General features: G+C 48.0%; 1 protein-coding gene across 2 annotated transcripts in view; it reads left to right on the top strand.

Moving 5' to 3' along the window:
• Positions 1–15768, top strand: part of PI4KA (phosphatidylinositol 4-kinase alpha) — a 112016-nt gene that overhangs the window by 27525 nt on the left and 68723 nt on the right. For both annotated transcript variants that reach the window (XM_028094920.2, XM_028094918.2), the window contains 11 exons: positions 1254–1319; positions 1894–1990; positions 3739–3930; positions 4455–4555; positions 5182–5311; positions 6322–6454; positions 8141–8236; positions 8610–8793; positions 9236–9339; positions 11594–11762; positions 14553–14603. In XM_028094920.2, coding sequence (XP_027950721.1) covers positions 1254–1319; positions 1894–1990; positions 3739–3930; positions 4455–4555; positions 5182–5311; positions 6322–6454; positions 8141–8236; positions 8610–8793; positions 9236–9339; positions 11594–11762; positions 14553–14603 — 1323 coding nt within the window. The remainder of the gene's footprint in view (positions 1–1253; positions 1320–1893; positions 1991–3738; positions 3931–4454; positions 4556–5181; positions 5312–6321; positions 6455–8140; positions 8237–8609; positions 8794–9235; positions 9340–11593; positions 11763–14552; positions 14604–15768) is intronic.

Genomic DNA, 15768 nt, shown 5'->3' on the forward strand with positions numbered 1-15768 from the left:
ATAAAGACGTTGTTGTCAGGGACAGACTCTAAAAATGAGACTTTCTCCTTTGGAAAGAGTGAGAGGGTCTCCCTCAGTGTGGAGTGTGAACAGAAATCCCTCCAGGAGATGGCTTTAGGCTGAAGATATATGAAGACATTAAAGCAGGGGCACCTGGGTGGTTCAGTTCGTTGAGCATCCAACTCTTGATCTCAGCTCAAGTCTTGATCTCAGAGTCGTGAGTTCAAGCCCCAAGTTGGGCTCCATGCTGGGAGGGGAGCTGACTTAAACAAAACAAAACAAAACATTAAAGCATTGGCAGTAATTAATGAGGATAGAGCCATAATGAATTACTAAATAGCCTTACGATGTTTTTGAAGTTGCCTCCAAGAAGGAAAACTCTCCCTAAACTGCTCCTCCCTGTTAGTGTCCCAGACAGAACGCTGGCCTGGGTGGCCTTCTCAGATGGTCAGGTCACTCTTCCTAGTATCATGTCAGAAATCCCAACTGAAGGCTGCATGTTTCACACTCTTACAGAGGCAGTTCTTTTTTCCAGGATATTTTAACTTCTCGAGGTTAGCTTTTCTTCTAGGCCATTTTTCATTTCTTCTCCTGGCATGTTGTTTATCATTGTCTATATGTTTTGAAAATCAGCTTCTTGAAGTACTACAGTTGTGGTGGCAGGGAGTTTTATCAGGAGCCTCTGCAGCTGCCAGAACAGTTCATTCCTGTACTAAATGCTAGTACAGAGAACGGGTGGAAATAAGTGCTTCTGTTAGAAATTTAGAATGTGTGTTGCATTCTGAGTACGTAGGCAGCTTCCAAAGAACCAGTGTACCAGGCCTGAAGGAGGAGGAGGAGGAGTCATCAGGGCCAAGGACTGGCTATGAAGGTGTCCCTGATGTCTGGGAGGAGGTTTGGGTGAATTGTCAGTGATACCTGGAGTCTGAACACTTTCACATCCTGGAAATGGAAGTCTAATGTCAGCAAATTTGAGGTAGTTGGTTCCTTTCCCGTTTTTATGTTATTCCAATCAAGGTCAAGAAGACAAGTTCCAAGTGATGGCAGAATTAAGGACATTTTGTGTGTTATAGTTTGATGTGGAGACATAACGAGTATATTGTTGGCCTATCATTTCCATTGCATTTTTCATCTCATGAGTGTGTTATGTGGTTTCACCTGTCAACATGATTTGTTCTTTATTAGAGGGAGCTGGCATTCCTATCTCTCGCTGTGTTCGTCAGGGGCCTCACAAGGTCTTGTTTCTCTGATAGGTGAAGAAGATTGTCGAGGAGCCTGTCCTCAAATCCTTGGATGCAGTCGTAGCCAGCGTGATAGAGGTACGTCCCTTCGGGGCACCATCCTGAGATCAGCCTGTTGTGAGTATGTGCATGGAGAGAACAGGAAGAATTTGTGGGTGGGGGCTGGAGTGACAGGGTTGTCAGTGAGTTTTCAGCTTAGCCCCCATAGTGGCCACACAACTGCCACCTGAGAGCTTGCTTGTTGCTGCCTCTTTTAAATGGATCACCTCACAGTGATCTTATGGCCGCTTGGCTGTCTTTCTCCCTCTCCAGTTCCTGTAAGACAGCCAAAGTTGCTGAGTTTTCAGCAAGAGGAGGGTGGTTCTTCCCATTAGAAGAACATATGGAGAAACCAGTTTGGAGGGTGCAGGTGGCGGCCCCCCAACAGGCATCTCTGGACAGCCTGAGTCTTTAGTTTTCCTCTGCCTGATGCTTAAGAGAGGGAGGAGAGTAATTCACGTGTTTCAAGTGGTGAATCATGATACATGGTCATTCCATCTCTCTAATGCTATGTCAGGAATATAATACTCACTCAGCCGGGCCTCACCCTAGAAGGCAAAGAGAGGTCCGGAGAGTTTCTGTGGTGTGGTCACGTGCCTCTGCTCCCTCACAGGCCAACCCTAGCGCTGATCTCTACTACACCACATTCAGTGACCCTCTCTACGTGGCCATGTTCAAGATGCTGCGTGACACTCTGTACTTCATGAAAGGTATGGACGGTTTACGCCCGCGTGTGACTGCGGTGACACCGGGTTCCAGGCCACTGCCGCAGGTCTGTGCTTCCTTTCTGCTGGGGCCCCTTAAAAACACATGAGTAACATGGTCACATTACCGAAATTTGGGGGAAAAAGGCAAATAAGAAAAAAAAATCTGTCCACGATCCTGCACCCCTAATAGCATCAATGATGGCTCCTTTGGTGGGTTTATTTCCTCACGGGCTTTTCTGACATGACCATGTTGTCTTGTCCTGATCACCTGATCATGTATATGATTTATCATGTCTATTTTAGACATTTCAAAAAGTTTAAAAAATAAGAAAATGAGGACTTCATAATCTTATACCTCAGAGAAAATATCTTAATAGTTTAGCATGTGCATACACACAAATTTAGCCTTTCCTTCCAGTTTCCCTTTTGTGCATTTTTATTTTTTTTAAATTTTTTAATTTTTAAAAGATTTTTAAAATTAGTTTATTTATTTAACAGAGAGCACAAGCTGGGGGAATGGCAAGCAGAGGGAGAGGGAGAAGCAGGCTCCCCACAGAGCAGGGGGACCCCGATGTGGGACTCGATCCCAAGACCCCAGGATCATGACCTGAGCCAAAGGCAGTCGCTTAACCAACTGAGCCACCCAGGCGCCCCATTCCCTTTTGTGCATTTTTAAAACATGTTTCCTGCATTCTCTTATATTATGGAATGTTCTCCATCAACATAAGATTTGATGGCCATGTAGTATTCTATCAAGCAGATGTACTATAATCTAGTTAGCTGTTTTCCTAATTTGGTTCCAAGAACTCCTGGGAATCTGTGTCTGGCTGGGGACCCAGCAAGTGTTAGGTTCACAAAGAAGGGTGGAAGGGACTGCACTGCCCAACCTGACCTTCAGGTGCCCCGAGGCTTCTCTCCCCACCTGAGCCTCATGTTGCTGGCTTCCGTGGCTCTTCTCTCTTGTGCCCATCATGGGGATTCTCCTGATTTTTCCAGGCCCCAAAAATGAGAGTTGGAAGAAGCTGTGAACTCTGGGCGCCCCAAAGATATAGCCCTGTAGCCAGGGATTCTCTTCTTCAGGCTACAACCAGTTTTTCCCCTCAGCTGATAGCCAACAACCTTTTTGTTAAAAAAAAAAAAATCACTAAAGTATTTCTCCTTGTTAGTTGGACCAGTTCCACCAGTGATACATCCCAGTTTCTGTGTTTCAGACATTCAGGTTTTAGTATATTGACTGCTTAAAACACAGCATGGCTCTCACTTCCCTGGGAAATGGTCATTTTCTCTGAGTGCCTGGTAGCACGTGTGCTGAGAGTGGGCACTCTTTTCTTTTTTCCCTTTCTTTCTTTCTTTCTTTCTCTCTCTCTCTCTCTCTCTCTTTCTTTCTTTCTTCTTTTTCTTTTTTGAGCGAGAGAGCACCACGTGTGCGCATGTGTGTGTGCGTGTGTGAGAGAGAGAGAGAGAGAGAAAGAGAGAGAGAGAAGGTGGGGAGGGGCAGAGGGAGAGAGGGAATCTTAAGCAGGGGTTCAATCTCATGACCCTGAGATCATGACCTGAGCTGTGATCAAGAGTCGGATGCTTAAGCAACCGAGCCACCCAGGTGCCCCTCGCAGAGGCCACTCTTAGAACCAGAGGAGCCAGCAGCAGACCTACTGCTCTTGGGTTTCTGTTAGAGTGGGAGAGACCGTAGAGCTACTACCTGAATTTTCGTGGTTTGTTTCCACCTACAGTGCCCGCTCTCTTTCCCACAGACCTCCCAACCTCCTTTGTGAAGGAGATCCATGATTTTGTGCTGGAGCAGTTCAACACGAGCCAGGGGGAGCTTCAGAAGATTCTGCATGATGCAGACCGGATCCACAATGAGCTGAGCCCCCTCAAGCTGCGCTGCCAGGCAAACGCTGCCTGCGTGGACCTCATGGTGTGGGCCGTGAAGGACGAGCAGGGTGAGCATCGGCCACTGCTGTGCCCCAGATGTCTGGTACCCTGTCCTCAGGCTGAGGAAACTGGACATGGGAGGAGGTGATGACCAGGGCCACAGGGCCTGTGTGTCCTCTCCATTGCTTCTTGATGGTTCTTTAGGCTTTTATGTGGAGAAGTGTGAGCTCCGTGCCGGAGGAAAAGGTGCTTGTCTAGGGTGACAGCAGAATGGGAAGTGTGTGGCAGACTGTGGATGGCTGCCACATGCAGAGCACTGGGGACGAGAGGCTCAGGGCCAGCAGAGAGGAGAGAGCAGTCACACGCCACGTGGGTTGGTGTTTTCACAACAGCAGAAATGGAGCAGGGATGAGGTTTCAGTTAAGGATGCCTGCCTGCCTGTAAATACTTTCTGGTATAACCACTCATTATTAATAAAGCCTGCAAAAAGTATGCCCCTGGGAATTTAATTGTATGATTAATTGGTGAACAAGTATTTTGTAAATATTGGCCTTCGCTAATCATCCATACCCTATCATTTTTTTTAATTTAGGTGCCGAAAATCTTTGCATCAAGCTCTCTGAGAAGCTGCAGTCTAAGACGTCCAGCAAAGTCATCATTGCTCATTTGCCCTTGCTTATCTGCTGTCTGCAGGTCAGTCTCACTGACACTCGCAAGGCTTCAATCCCATCAACTAGGGCAGTCTTCTTGTTATATCATTTAGGCTCTGGTTAGCATACCAGCAGCAGAACCTGAGCTTTTGTCTTTAGGAACTTGAACTAGAGCCTGCTGTAGACACAGTTCATCGATGAGTGGGGGGGCTGCTGCTGACAATGTGCCAGGGATTTCTGTGATTTCCAGGCGCAGCTGAGTCCTCCTTTGTGGAGAGGCCGCCCTCTGTCTACTGGGCCGTTCCCAAGGCTTCAGGCAAAGTCCTGAGGACACCTCCTGATGTCTGCAGTGCCAGCTCTGCTCTCAGAGACTTACCTTGCCGAGTTACCAATCCCAATTACCATATCTGCCGTTGTGTGTCCTTTCTACTCTAAATTTGCTTCCAAAAGAAGGACACACTTTAGCAATGTATCTCCCCTTTAAGGCTGAGCAGAGTCTAGACCATGCTCCTTCCCTGTCTTTTTCTGCCCCGTGAGCAAAGTGGCCCTGAGCGTTTTGACCTTGGAAATTTCTGGTCCAACTCGGGTATCTGAAAGGTTGGGCGTCTTGCTTGGGCCTGCTCAGTGGCTACAACCCGCATTGTATGATGGGTTGATGGTGTGTTGCAGGGTCTGGGCCGCCTATGTGAGAGGTTCCCGGTGGTGGTGCATTCAGTGACACCGTCTCTGCGGGACTTCCTGGTTGTTCCGTCCCCAGTGCTGGTGAAGCTCTATAAGTGCCACAGTCAGTACCACACAGGTAACAGATGGCTGTACCCAAGGCCACTAGCTCCTAAATCCCATGTGTCCCTGAGGCTCCAAGAAAAGGACCGCATGACCTTGTGTGCCAGCCCGCCATGGTTTTGTGTCTGAGAGCTTGTGGCTGGCCTGTGTGCCCTGCCCTGTCCCTGGGCTCATTCCTCCTTTATGCCTTTCCTCATGGCTTTCCCTACATGACCCCTGCTGGGCTCCAGATCTTTCCTTCCTCCGCTCTTCCCTGGCATATACTCCTGCCACCACCGAGGGGTCTTCTAGTTCCACTTTCTCTTTGTTTTTGGCTCCTTCCGTCACTGAGACAGTCTAAAGCGTGAGTCTGATGTGTCCCAGACACTGGGCCAGGAGCTCTCCATGCTGGATCTCAGCTAGTCCCTATCCCTGCCTTGTGAGTGTATTATCATGTTTCTATGACAGCGACATTGGGCTCAGAGCAAATCTGGCCACCTGTAACCATTAGCATTCATTACCACCTGCTTCCTCCTGAGGGAGGCCCACCCGTCAGTCCTGTGAAGGTGGGTGCTTTATCTTCTCCCTTCAGATGAAGAAACCCAACCTCCAAGCAGGTGAGACTTTTCCCTGGACCCCGGGACAAGGAGGAGTGTCTGTGGCTCTAAGGCTCCTGCTCTCACATTCACCCCCCACCCTTACTGTTTTTGTGCACATTAGCTAGATAACCCTCGGGGACAGGACCACTCCTCACCCTCAGGGCTAGGTAACTGTGGGTGTTCATCAGGACTTTCAAACCGTTTCTTAAGAAATTGCTGTGGTATCCATTTATCATTTTGCAACCTAAATATTCTTCCTTTTGTTTAAGCATGTTCATTTCATCCTTTCTGTTCTCACTTTTGTTTCTGAAATGTTTGGTCAGATCATTTTAGAGGGGTTGTTTCATAAACTAAAAATGATCAGTATATTATTTTGGTTTTGAATTACGGACAAGGGGATGGAAAGTGACAGGTTTAACCAGATACATACTTGAATTTTTACGTTTAGTTGCTGGCAATGATATAAAAATCAGTGTAACCAACGAGCATTCTGAGTCAACCCTGAATGTCATGCCGGGAAAGAAGACCCAACCCTCCATGTATGAGCAGCTCCGGGACATTGCCATTGACAACATCTGCAGGTGGGAGACCGGCCAGAGGGGTAGGTGACGTGGGGAGGAAGGAAATAGGCTTCAGATAAAATTACTAAAAAAATGAGAAATGTTCATAATTTTTTAAAGCTTGTTTTGGATTATTGTAAACCTACACCTGATTTTAAGAGGGATCATTACATATTTTTTAATGATTTTTTTAAAGATTTATCCATTTATTTTATCCTGTATTTTTTTAATTTTTAATTTTTTTAGATTTTTATTTATTTATTCATGAGAGACAGGGAGAGAGAGAGAGGCAGAGGGAGAAGCAGGCTCCCAATAGGGAGCCCGATGTGGGACTTGATCCCACGACTCTGGGATCATGACCTGAGCCAAAGGCAGACGCTTAACCATCTGAGCCACCCAGGTGCCCTATCCATTTATTTTAGAGAGAGAGAGAGAGAGAGAGAGCACACGCATGCATGCGCAGGAGGGAGGAGCAGAGGAAGAGGAGAGAGAGTCTCAAGCAGACTCTGTGCTCAGTGCAGAGCCTGATGTGGCGCTCGATCTCATGACCCCGAGATCACGACCTGACCCAAAATCAAGAGTCAGATGCTTAACTGGCTGTGCCACCCAGGCACCCCACATATTTTTTTTTAAAGATTTTATTTATGTTGAGAGAGAGAGAGCACAAGCTGGGGGGGGGTTCAGGAAGAAGGGGCAGAGGGAGAGGGAGAAGCAGGCTCCCTGCTCAGCAGGGAGCCTGATGTGGGGCTCGATCCCAGGACCCCTGGGATCATGACCTGAGCCAAAGGCAGTTGCTTAACTGACCGAGCCACCCAGGCGCCCCTATTTTTTTTTTAATCTTGTTTTCCTTTTTCTGATCATAAACATAATTAAAAAATGGGAGAGAAAATTTATGGAATGTAGAAAAAAAGTAGAAAGAAAAGAGTTACCCATCAGCCTATACCATCCAGAGTAACAACACATTGTCACGTTTTCTGTTTTTTTTCCTTGTAATTTTTAGTGTAAGAGACAGGTTTTATATGATGTATATGATTGAGTGCTGCCCAGGCTCCTGCTACGTGAACTCTTGCTCTCCAAACTCAGAAACCACATACATTCTGATTTATATGAAAATGTATCTCTCCCTCTGAATTCTGGCTCCTTGCTCTTAGAAACCCCATCAAGAGAATATGATGGCCCCTCTCTGTCAGACACATGCTCTTCTCTGACTCTGGCCTGGGAGCCAAACAGATGTAGAGAGCGAGAGATGCCTGAAAAAATTCTGTGTCCTTAGGGGCTTTTTAAAAATTACCCCTTTTCTTTAGAAAATAAGTTTTTTTCCGTACTATTAAAACCCTTGGTATATCATTTAATATTCCCTCAGCTGTCTTGGGACCATCTGTCTTGAGTCAGTTACTGTAACTTTTGTTAAGGAACTGTTCTGGAAATTTTAAATTGGAATTAGGGTGAGTATAACATTCTGAAGGAAACTATTCTGGTCAAATAATGAAGTTACTGTTTCTGACTGAGGTATTTATCAAGTGGGCAACATCCACAGTGATTCTTTGAATTCATTCTGTGTAATGGTTTTCATTCAGATTTCTGGGGGAAAAATGCTCAGAGCAGTTCTTTAAACTCTGTAGACCTGACAAAGAAACCAAAAGCAAACACAAAACACTCATCTGTTGTTCTGATGCCCAATGCCGTGTGGGTTTCCTCACGGTCCAGGTGCCTGAAAGCTGGCTTGACGGTGGACACGGTGATTGTGGAGGCCTTCCTGGCCAGCCTCTCCAACCGGCTCTACATCTCCCAGGAGAGCGACAAGTACGTCCCATCCCCGAGGGGCAGCCACTTTGTTCTCTGCAGCCATGTGGGGGGCCCGCCGGTATCTCGCACATCTGTGCTTCTTTCTTGCACAGTGTGGAGTCGTGCATCAGGTCTGTCCCACAATTTAAGGTCAAACCCACCTTAGAATGTTGGTCCTGGACCACTGTTTGGGAGCAGAGAAAGATCTGTGTCTTACTGCCTAGAGCCAGGGACTTTGTGTCTCTTCAGGAAGCAAGGATTCCAGGGTGCCATGGTCGGATGACTGCTTCATCTGAAAGACTGTGGTAACCTTGAGGTCCAGGTTGTAGCATCTGGGTTTCATTTCATAGAGGACTGTTCCCGGGATGCTTCTGTTTCCTCCCTCCCACAGGGATGCTCACTTGATTCCTGACCATACCATCCGAGCCTTGGGACACATTGCGGTGGCCCTGAGGGACACCCCAAAGGTCATGGAGCCAATTCTGCAGATCCTGCAACAGAAATTCTGCCAGCCCCCCTCCCCCCTTGATGTGCTTATCATCGACCAGCTGGGCTGCCTGGTTATCACCGGAAACGTAAGGCAGGACCTGCGATGAAACCCACTACCCTCTGCAAGCTTTGTTACTTTGACTATCAGGAGTGCAAAAATAGATTAAATTTACCCTTCAGATGAGTTAAATGCTCACAACTGTCTTGACATTGAACAGGGAGATTTTTTTCCAAGTAAAGAGAGTAGAGTGATGGCTCTGTAAGTACTGGGAAAAGGAGGTTTAAACTCATTTCTTGCCGATGTTGATAACATGTGATAGGATTTAAGTTGAAACCATTTCCCTTTTAGCTTTTGAGGTTTGCTGAAAGCTTTAGGAATGGATGCCTCTGATGGTCTTTCAGGCCCTATGGTCCATACATTCCAGAAGCTTTTGCTCTGAATGATGGTAGAGGAACCTTTTCCGTGTTCCAAGGAGGGGCTTTCATGGAGAAGTCATGCCATGGTAACCGTGTACCTCACTCTTCCAGCAATACATTTATCAGGAAGTGTGGAATCTCTTCCAGCAGATCAGCGTGAAGGCCAGCTCTGTCGTGTACTCAGCCACTAAAGATTACAAGGATCATGGCTACAGGTAATTCTCTAGACCTCGTTGTCACTCTAGATCGTGACAGTTTTCAGCTCCCTTTAAAAGTGTGAGGCTTGGGGATTTGTCTTTTGAATAAACTTTTCTCCTACAAAAGCGTTATGTGCTACAAATCACATGCACAAGCAGGAAATGAAGACCCCATGTGACTGCCAATGGGAGCTGAGCATCTCAGTGTCATTACCTCAGACCCTCCCTGACTCCAGACAGGCTCAAAGTGTCCACCCAGCTGACGGGCTTTTTTAATGTAACAGCGCATCAGCCATGCCATTAACCTTCTTCCATGTGCCACCTTTAATGGCTGCAGAATGTCCCATCTTAGAGCAGCACCAAGATCTAACCAGTCCCTAGCTTGGAGGTTAGTTTGCCGGTTTTCCTGCTGGTAAGTGCTACATCGAACAATCTAATAGCTGTGTATCTGTGAGTGTCTCTGATGCTTTCCTCAGGATAGATTCAGAGAGGTGGGATTTGGAGGGTCAAAGGGAATAGACATTTTACATGCTCAGTTGTTTGATATTTGTGTAAAGTCTGGCCAGTTTTCCCAGCAGACTAAGATATGCTTCCTTGCCTGTTCCTTGCCCTTACTGTGAATACCTTGAGGGCAGGGGCATGTTTTTCCACATATGGAGGATCTCATAAGAGTTTGACAGATCAAGGGAAGAGCGGGACAGAGGAGTGGGGCAGGGAGGAAGAGATGTGCCCCTTTGTTGGCATTTCTTTTCTCTCTTTCTGACCTTTACGTGCAGGGTTCAGTCTGAGGTTCTCTCCAACTCACTTCAGTGGGTGGGAGTGTGGCTGTGTGACCTTTGAAAAAGCTCACCCTCTCTGTGCCTTCGTTTCTTCATCTGTCATCCGTCAAATGAACATCTGTCTCCAGTTGTGTGGGTAACTGAGATCATATATAGGAAAGCTCTTGATAAATGCAAGCTCTTGGCCTTGTCATTTCTTTGCCTTCTTACTGCCTCCATTGCAAGCCCAGGCTACTAGAACAGCCTGAGGACTGGTTTAGGGAGACAGTTAGCTCCTTTCCCCTTCATCTGTCCATCCGTCCATCCTGGTCTTTGTGAAGAAACTGACATAAAGACCAAAGCACCTCTTTCCCTCATTGCTTCCTTATCCCGAAGTGACTCCTGCACCTCCTTGGCCCTCACACCTTCCCCTCCTTGACTTTGCTCCTGCTGTTTTCCTTCTGACCCTGGCCTCTGTCTTGCTGCAATATGCAGTACTTGGCCTTCTCCATGCCTACCAATTCTTCAACTTCTCCACTTCGCTCTTCCATAAAGCCTTTTCTGATACCACCAAAGAAGTGGTTTGTCTCTTCCTCACCAGTGGAAGCTTTTACTACCATTCATTTGCCCTTACCTCCCAGGATTTCACATGTCTGTGAAGGGCTGCTGTTTGCTGGGAGATTTCTGGGGGCCAGATGATATGCTCAGTGCTTCATGTGGAGTCTTTAATTTGTCCTGCACCCTGCGAGGAGGGATATGCTCAGTGCTTCATGTGGAGTCTTTAATTTGTCCTGCACCCTGCGAGGAGGGAATTATATTATTCCTGTTTTATTCAGGAGGAAACTCAGGCTCAAAGGTGAGCCACTCACCTGAGGTCATGCAGCAGAGAAGTGGCAGGCTCTGGCTGCCCCCAGCACCTGCAGAAGCCTGGCCAGCCTTGCTGGTTTGCTGTGTCTCTCTGTGGGAGTGGGGGTTTGGGGGGCATTGTCAGCTTTGTATCCAGGGCTTACCTGGGGCCAGCACTGTCCTGATGCAGGTTGTCCCAGGGCCACTGAGTGCTTCCTTAGTGTCTGATGTGAGCTAATACTAACATCAGCCCCATGGTGGAGACAGTATGGGGAAAAAGATCGTCAGAGGAGAGTTTTATGGGCGGAAATAGTGAACTAAGGCTACCTATAATTGGAGAGGAAAGCAGGGCCCAGCCAGGAATTTAGCTATATGGTAGGCTTTCAACACTGAGAGAGGTGTCCTAGGATCTTCACAAGTTCCATAGGTGTGGATTCCTGGAACCTAAGCAGATCCCTGAGGCCCTTACTGCATGTCAGGAGAGGTTAAAGCCATTTCAGTAGCAGCTGACTGTCCTTTAGGGGCTGGTGTTCACAGAAATGTTCATCCCCTCTGGAGGGCTCCTTTGTTCACAGACACCGAGGGGCGTGGTGAGGCAGGAGTCAACTGGCCTCACCCCTGCAGTCCGGGCCCTGTGTTGTGGCAGCTGTCCTTTCTCTCCCTACCAGGCACTGCTCCCTGGCGGTGATCAATGCCCTGGCCAACATCGCAGCCAACATCCAGGATGAGCACCTCGTGGACGAGCTGCTCATGAACCTGCTGGAGCTATTTGTGCAGCTGGGGCTGGAGGGAAAGCGGGCCAGTGAGCGGGCCAGCGAGAAGGGGCCCGCCCTGAAGGTAGGGAGGGAGGAGGGCGGTCACCCTGGGGCATCTGGTAAACAGCAAGAACAAAGGTTCTTTCTCGGGAGTGCTGGCAGGGGTGCGGAGAGGGTGGCTTTCTCGTAGGCTTTCTTATAGGACTGTGTCTGGCTCGTGGCAGCTACCTCCCCCGGCCCAGGGTGGGGATCCCCCCAGACCCCCTCTCTTCCTTCTCTCGGCCATCATGAAGCCAGGGAGTGGAGGCTTTCACCAGAACACAGTGACAACATGAGAAGGGCCAGATCTGACCTAATCTGGGCCATCCAGGAAGACAGGTCCATGGGGACAGACAAAATGACAGGTCTCGGGCCCCCAAAGAGACAGATTGGGGAGGTTGAGTCAGGTTAAGTCCCCTACCCCATCACTTCCCCTTTCACATGTCATGTTGGTGCCAGTCTCTCTACCAGAGTCTCCACCTTCATCCTCCTCTGTCTTTTCCTCCCACCTCCCTTCCCAGACAGTTACTGTTTATGTGCCTAGTCAGCGGTCAGTCCACCTTCTCTGTAAAGGGCCAGATTATACTTGTTTTAGGCTCTGTGGGCCATAGAGTCTCTGTTGCAACTAGTCAGCTCTGTCCTGGTAGCATAAAGCCAGTTAAAAGAATGGGCTGCTGTGCCCCCATAAAAATCTATTTCCAAGAACAGGTGGTGGGTCAGATTTGGCCACGGCCAGTTTCTTGACCCTTGTTCTAGGTGCTGGGGTTATGGAAGTGAACAGGCAGACAAGGGGCCTGGTCCTGGACAGCAAAACCAAAACAGGGCAGTGTGGAGAGGAGCGCTTTAGATCAGGTTGTGTGAAGACCTGAGGAGGTGACAGCTAAGTTGGAAACTGAGTGAAAAGGAGCCCTCTGTGTGAAAATCTTGGCTAAGGGCGAGTAGCTGGTGCAAAAAGGGGTTCTAAGAGCCTTCGCTCTAATTCAGCCTTGCTCTGCTAGACCCCTTAACAGTGATCTGGGTGATTTCTGAAGTCTCCCAGGATGGTGCACAGCTAGGCCATCCTGGTACACAAGAGACAGAGGCAGCTGTGGTGTCCAGTGGGGCCTTGGGCATCAGGAAGAGAGGGCTGCTCAGAGATGTGGGGAGGCACTCGGCACCCGAGAAAGCAGAGGCTGTGATGTGTCTGAAGGGTGTTTCAGGAGTCGTTCTCCTTGCCTCCCCTGGAAATTGTACCTCAGGGCCCAGAAGGACGCCCCCTGGACCCAAGGGCGGCTCCCCTCTGCCTGCTGTCACTACAAGTTTACATTCTCAAGACTCAAGATGTAATGCTTCATTCATGGGCTGGAGGTGGGGGTTGTGGCCCCAACAGTGCAGGGATCCCTTTTTCTACCCTCCAGGTGCAGAGCTGTGAATCCTGTTCTTTGCGAAATAGTTCCTGTTTGTGATCATGCAGGGGCTAGCCCAGTGTTTACTGAGCAACTGCTATGCTTTCCTCATAAGCTGGGGCCTCAGCGAATAAGGGGGGCTTGCAGGGTCAGTGAGAGGGGATTGGCCAACATGTGCCCCTTTGAAGACAAAGAGCTAGGATTATAAATTAAGAAATGACAGTTCTTCCCAGTCTTCGCATATCTGGGAAGCCCTTGGTTTCCATAGAAGAGGAGGCAGGGCTTGAGATTTTGCCCCCTACTGCTGAGTGGCCGTGGGGCTATGGCAAGCTACTCAAACCCTGTTTTCTCCCCCAAAGATTTCATTATTACATATGAAACGCTTGGAACTGCCTGGCATGCAGGGGGTGCTCGATGCACTTGGCTGCTACTGCTAATATAAAAAACAAATTGAATGGGCTTAGGTGAGTGCTTCCAGAACTTAGGCTCATTGGTGTGTACTATAGTTTATAACCTTATTTGTGTGTCTAACCAGGGAACCTACCTTCAGATACTGTGCTCATATTTTCAATAACTATTAAAGTTATTTTTAAAGTAACCCCAAAATTTCCATAACTTGGAAAGAATATATGTTTATTGTAGAAAAGATGCAGAAACTGATAAATAAAAAGCACCCATAATCCCTCTCCTCAGATATACTCATTGTTGGCATTTTTAAAAAATATTTTATTATTTGAGAGAGAAAGAGGGAGAGCGTGAGCGGGGGTTGGGCAGGGGGAGGCAGAGGCAGAGGGAGAAGCAGACACCCCGCTGAGCAGGGAGCCCTACGACACTGTGGGACTTAATCCCAGGACCCTGGAATCATGACCTGAGCTGAAGGCAGATGCTTAACTGAGTCACTCAGGCGCCCCTCATCATTGACCTTTTGACAGACTTCCTCCTAGATTTTTTATGCAAATATATTTATTTTTATAATTAATATTATATCACAGCATACTCTGAAATCCTGATTTTTTTTTCCCATTCAAAATTTGCTGTGGGCACTTTCCAAAGTGACTAAATATTTTTCAGAAAGTTGTCTTTTTAATAGCTATGTGGTATTTAATTTTACACAGGTACCATGGTTTATGTAATCATTCTACTGTTTGACATGTTTCCATTTTTTTTGCTATTAAAATGATGTTGGAGGGGCACCTGGGTGGCTCAGTCAGTTCGGCATGTGACTCTTGATCTCCATTCAAGTCTTGATCTCAGGGTCGTGAGTTCAAGCCTCAAGGTGGGCTCCACACCATGTGTGGAGCCTGCTTTAAAAAAAAAAAAATGATATTGGGTGAGCATGTTTATATATCGCTGTCAATATATTTCATTATTTCTCTGAAATTAACACTATCTCTTTTTTAAATGAAAGAAACACATGCTTTCAATGACTCAATGCTTTTATTTTCTAGGCTTCTAGCAGCGCAGGGAACTTGGGTGTACTCATTCCTGTAATTGCTGTGGTGAGTATTCATTAACTGAGTGGTTTCAAACTTCAGATACTGTGCTCATATTTTCAATGTTGCCTGGTGGTGCACAGCAAATTCCTTAGCAAAATGCTGTTTGGAGGCCCAGTGATTCTGTATGTGGCTGTGTTTCTGCCACCACCAGCTGTTCTGTGACTGTCCCACTGGTATGTGCCTGCTGTGGCCACAGCCCCTCACTCCCTTTCTCCGTGCTCTGCCTGAACCTTCTCGCCACTTGACCAGGAAACCTACTTTGGTTCTTTCCTGTGTGGCTTCCAGATCTGAGGTGTGGCTCCAGGTTCGTCCTGTGTCTTATGCCCTGCTCTGATGCCTCTGACTAATGGTGGGCAGGCTCAGCTCCCATCCCCTTACCGACCCCTTCCTGTGAGATGAGGCCTGGGGCCTCTGCACGGTGCTTGGTACTTGGAGTTGCAGCCCCCAGTGCCCTCTGTGGGGCGGCGTTGTTGGCATGGGGGCTGGCCTTACTTTGGAGCACAGCCCCACCCACCAGCACGGTGGCAGCTCACAGTCTAGGCCCCGTCCCCTGCCACAGCACTCTTCATCTTGTCCTATCTCAACCTGCAGCCTTTGTTTCCCAAATGACCTTTGTAGAAGTCCTTTTCCCCTTTCTCAGTTGTTCCCAGCTGCTACTCCTAAGCCACAGCCCCAGGTTCTAATACTTGTTTTCGTCCGTGATTCTCTAACTTCCACTAAACCTACCTTCTGGTTAAGCCCTCCTTCTGCCTTCCAGTTCCTTCCCACCTTTCCCCACCCCCCGTAGTTCGAGTCTTGAACACTCACACGCGTGTCCCTTCACATGGAACACCAGAAGGGTTGACCTCCGAGCTGCCAGGGTGACCCAGGGGTGTAGAGGTCAGGCAGGGGGATGGAGAGGCACCTCTGCTGATCTCAGTTTCTGGACTTACTGAAGTCTGGATGTTCATCATTTGGAATCTGGGGACTTTAGGGATCTGGTATTAGGTGGGTGAAAAATGGGAACTGACTGGTTTATTATCATTTGCCTTTAAGATGTCACAGGTTGCACTTTGTGGACGCTCTGCTTCCATCCACCTTGCTTCAGCTTGTCCTTTTCTTTCCTGTCTTCCCCGCCCTGTAAGTGGCCGATTCTGGAGCAGGAACCGAGTTGCTTGTTCCACTGTTG

Source organism: Eumetopias jubatus, unplaced genomic scaffold (assembly GCF_037043125.1).
Source record: "Eumetopias jubatus isolate StellerSeaLion01/CBP00866 unplaced genomic scaffold, mEumJub1_p1.0 scaffold_16, whole genome shotgun sequence".
Classification (NCBI taxonomy): domain Eukaryota; kingdom Metazoa; phylum Chordata; class Mammalia; order Carnivora; family Otariidae; genus Eumetopias; species Eumetopias jubatus.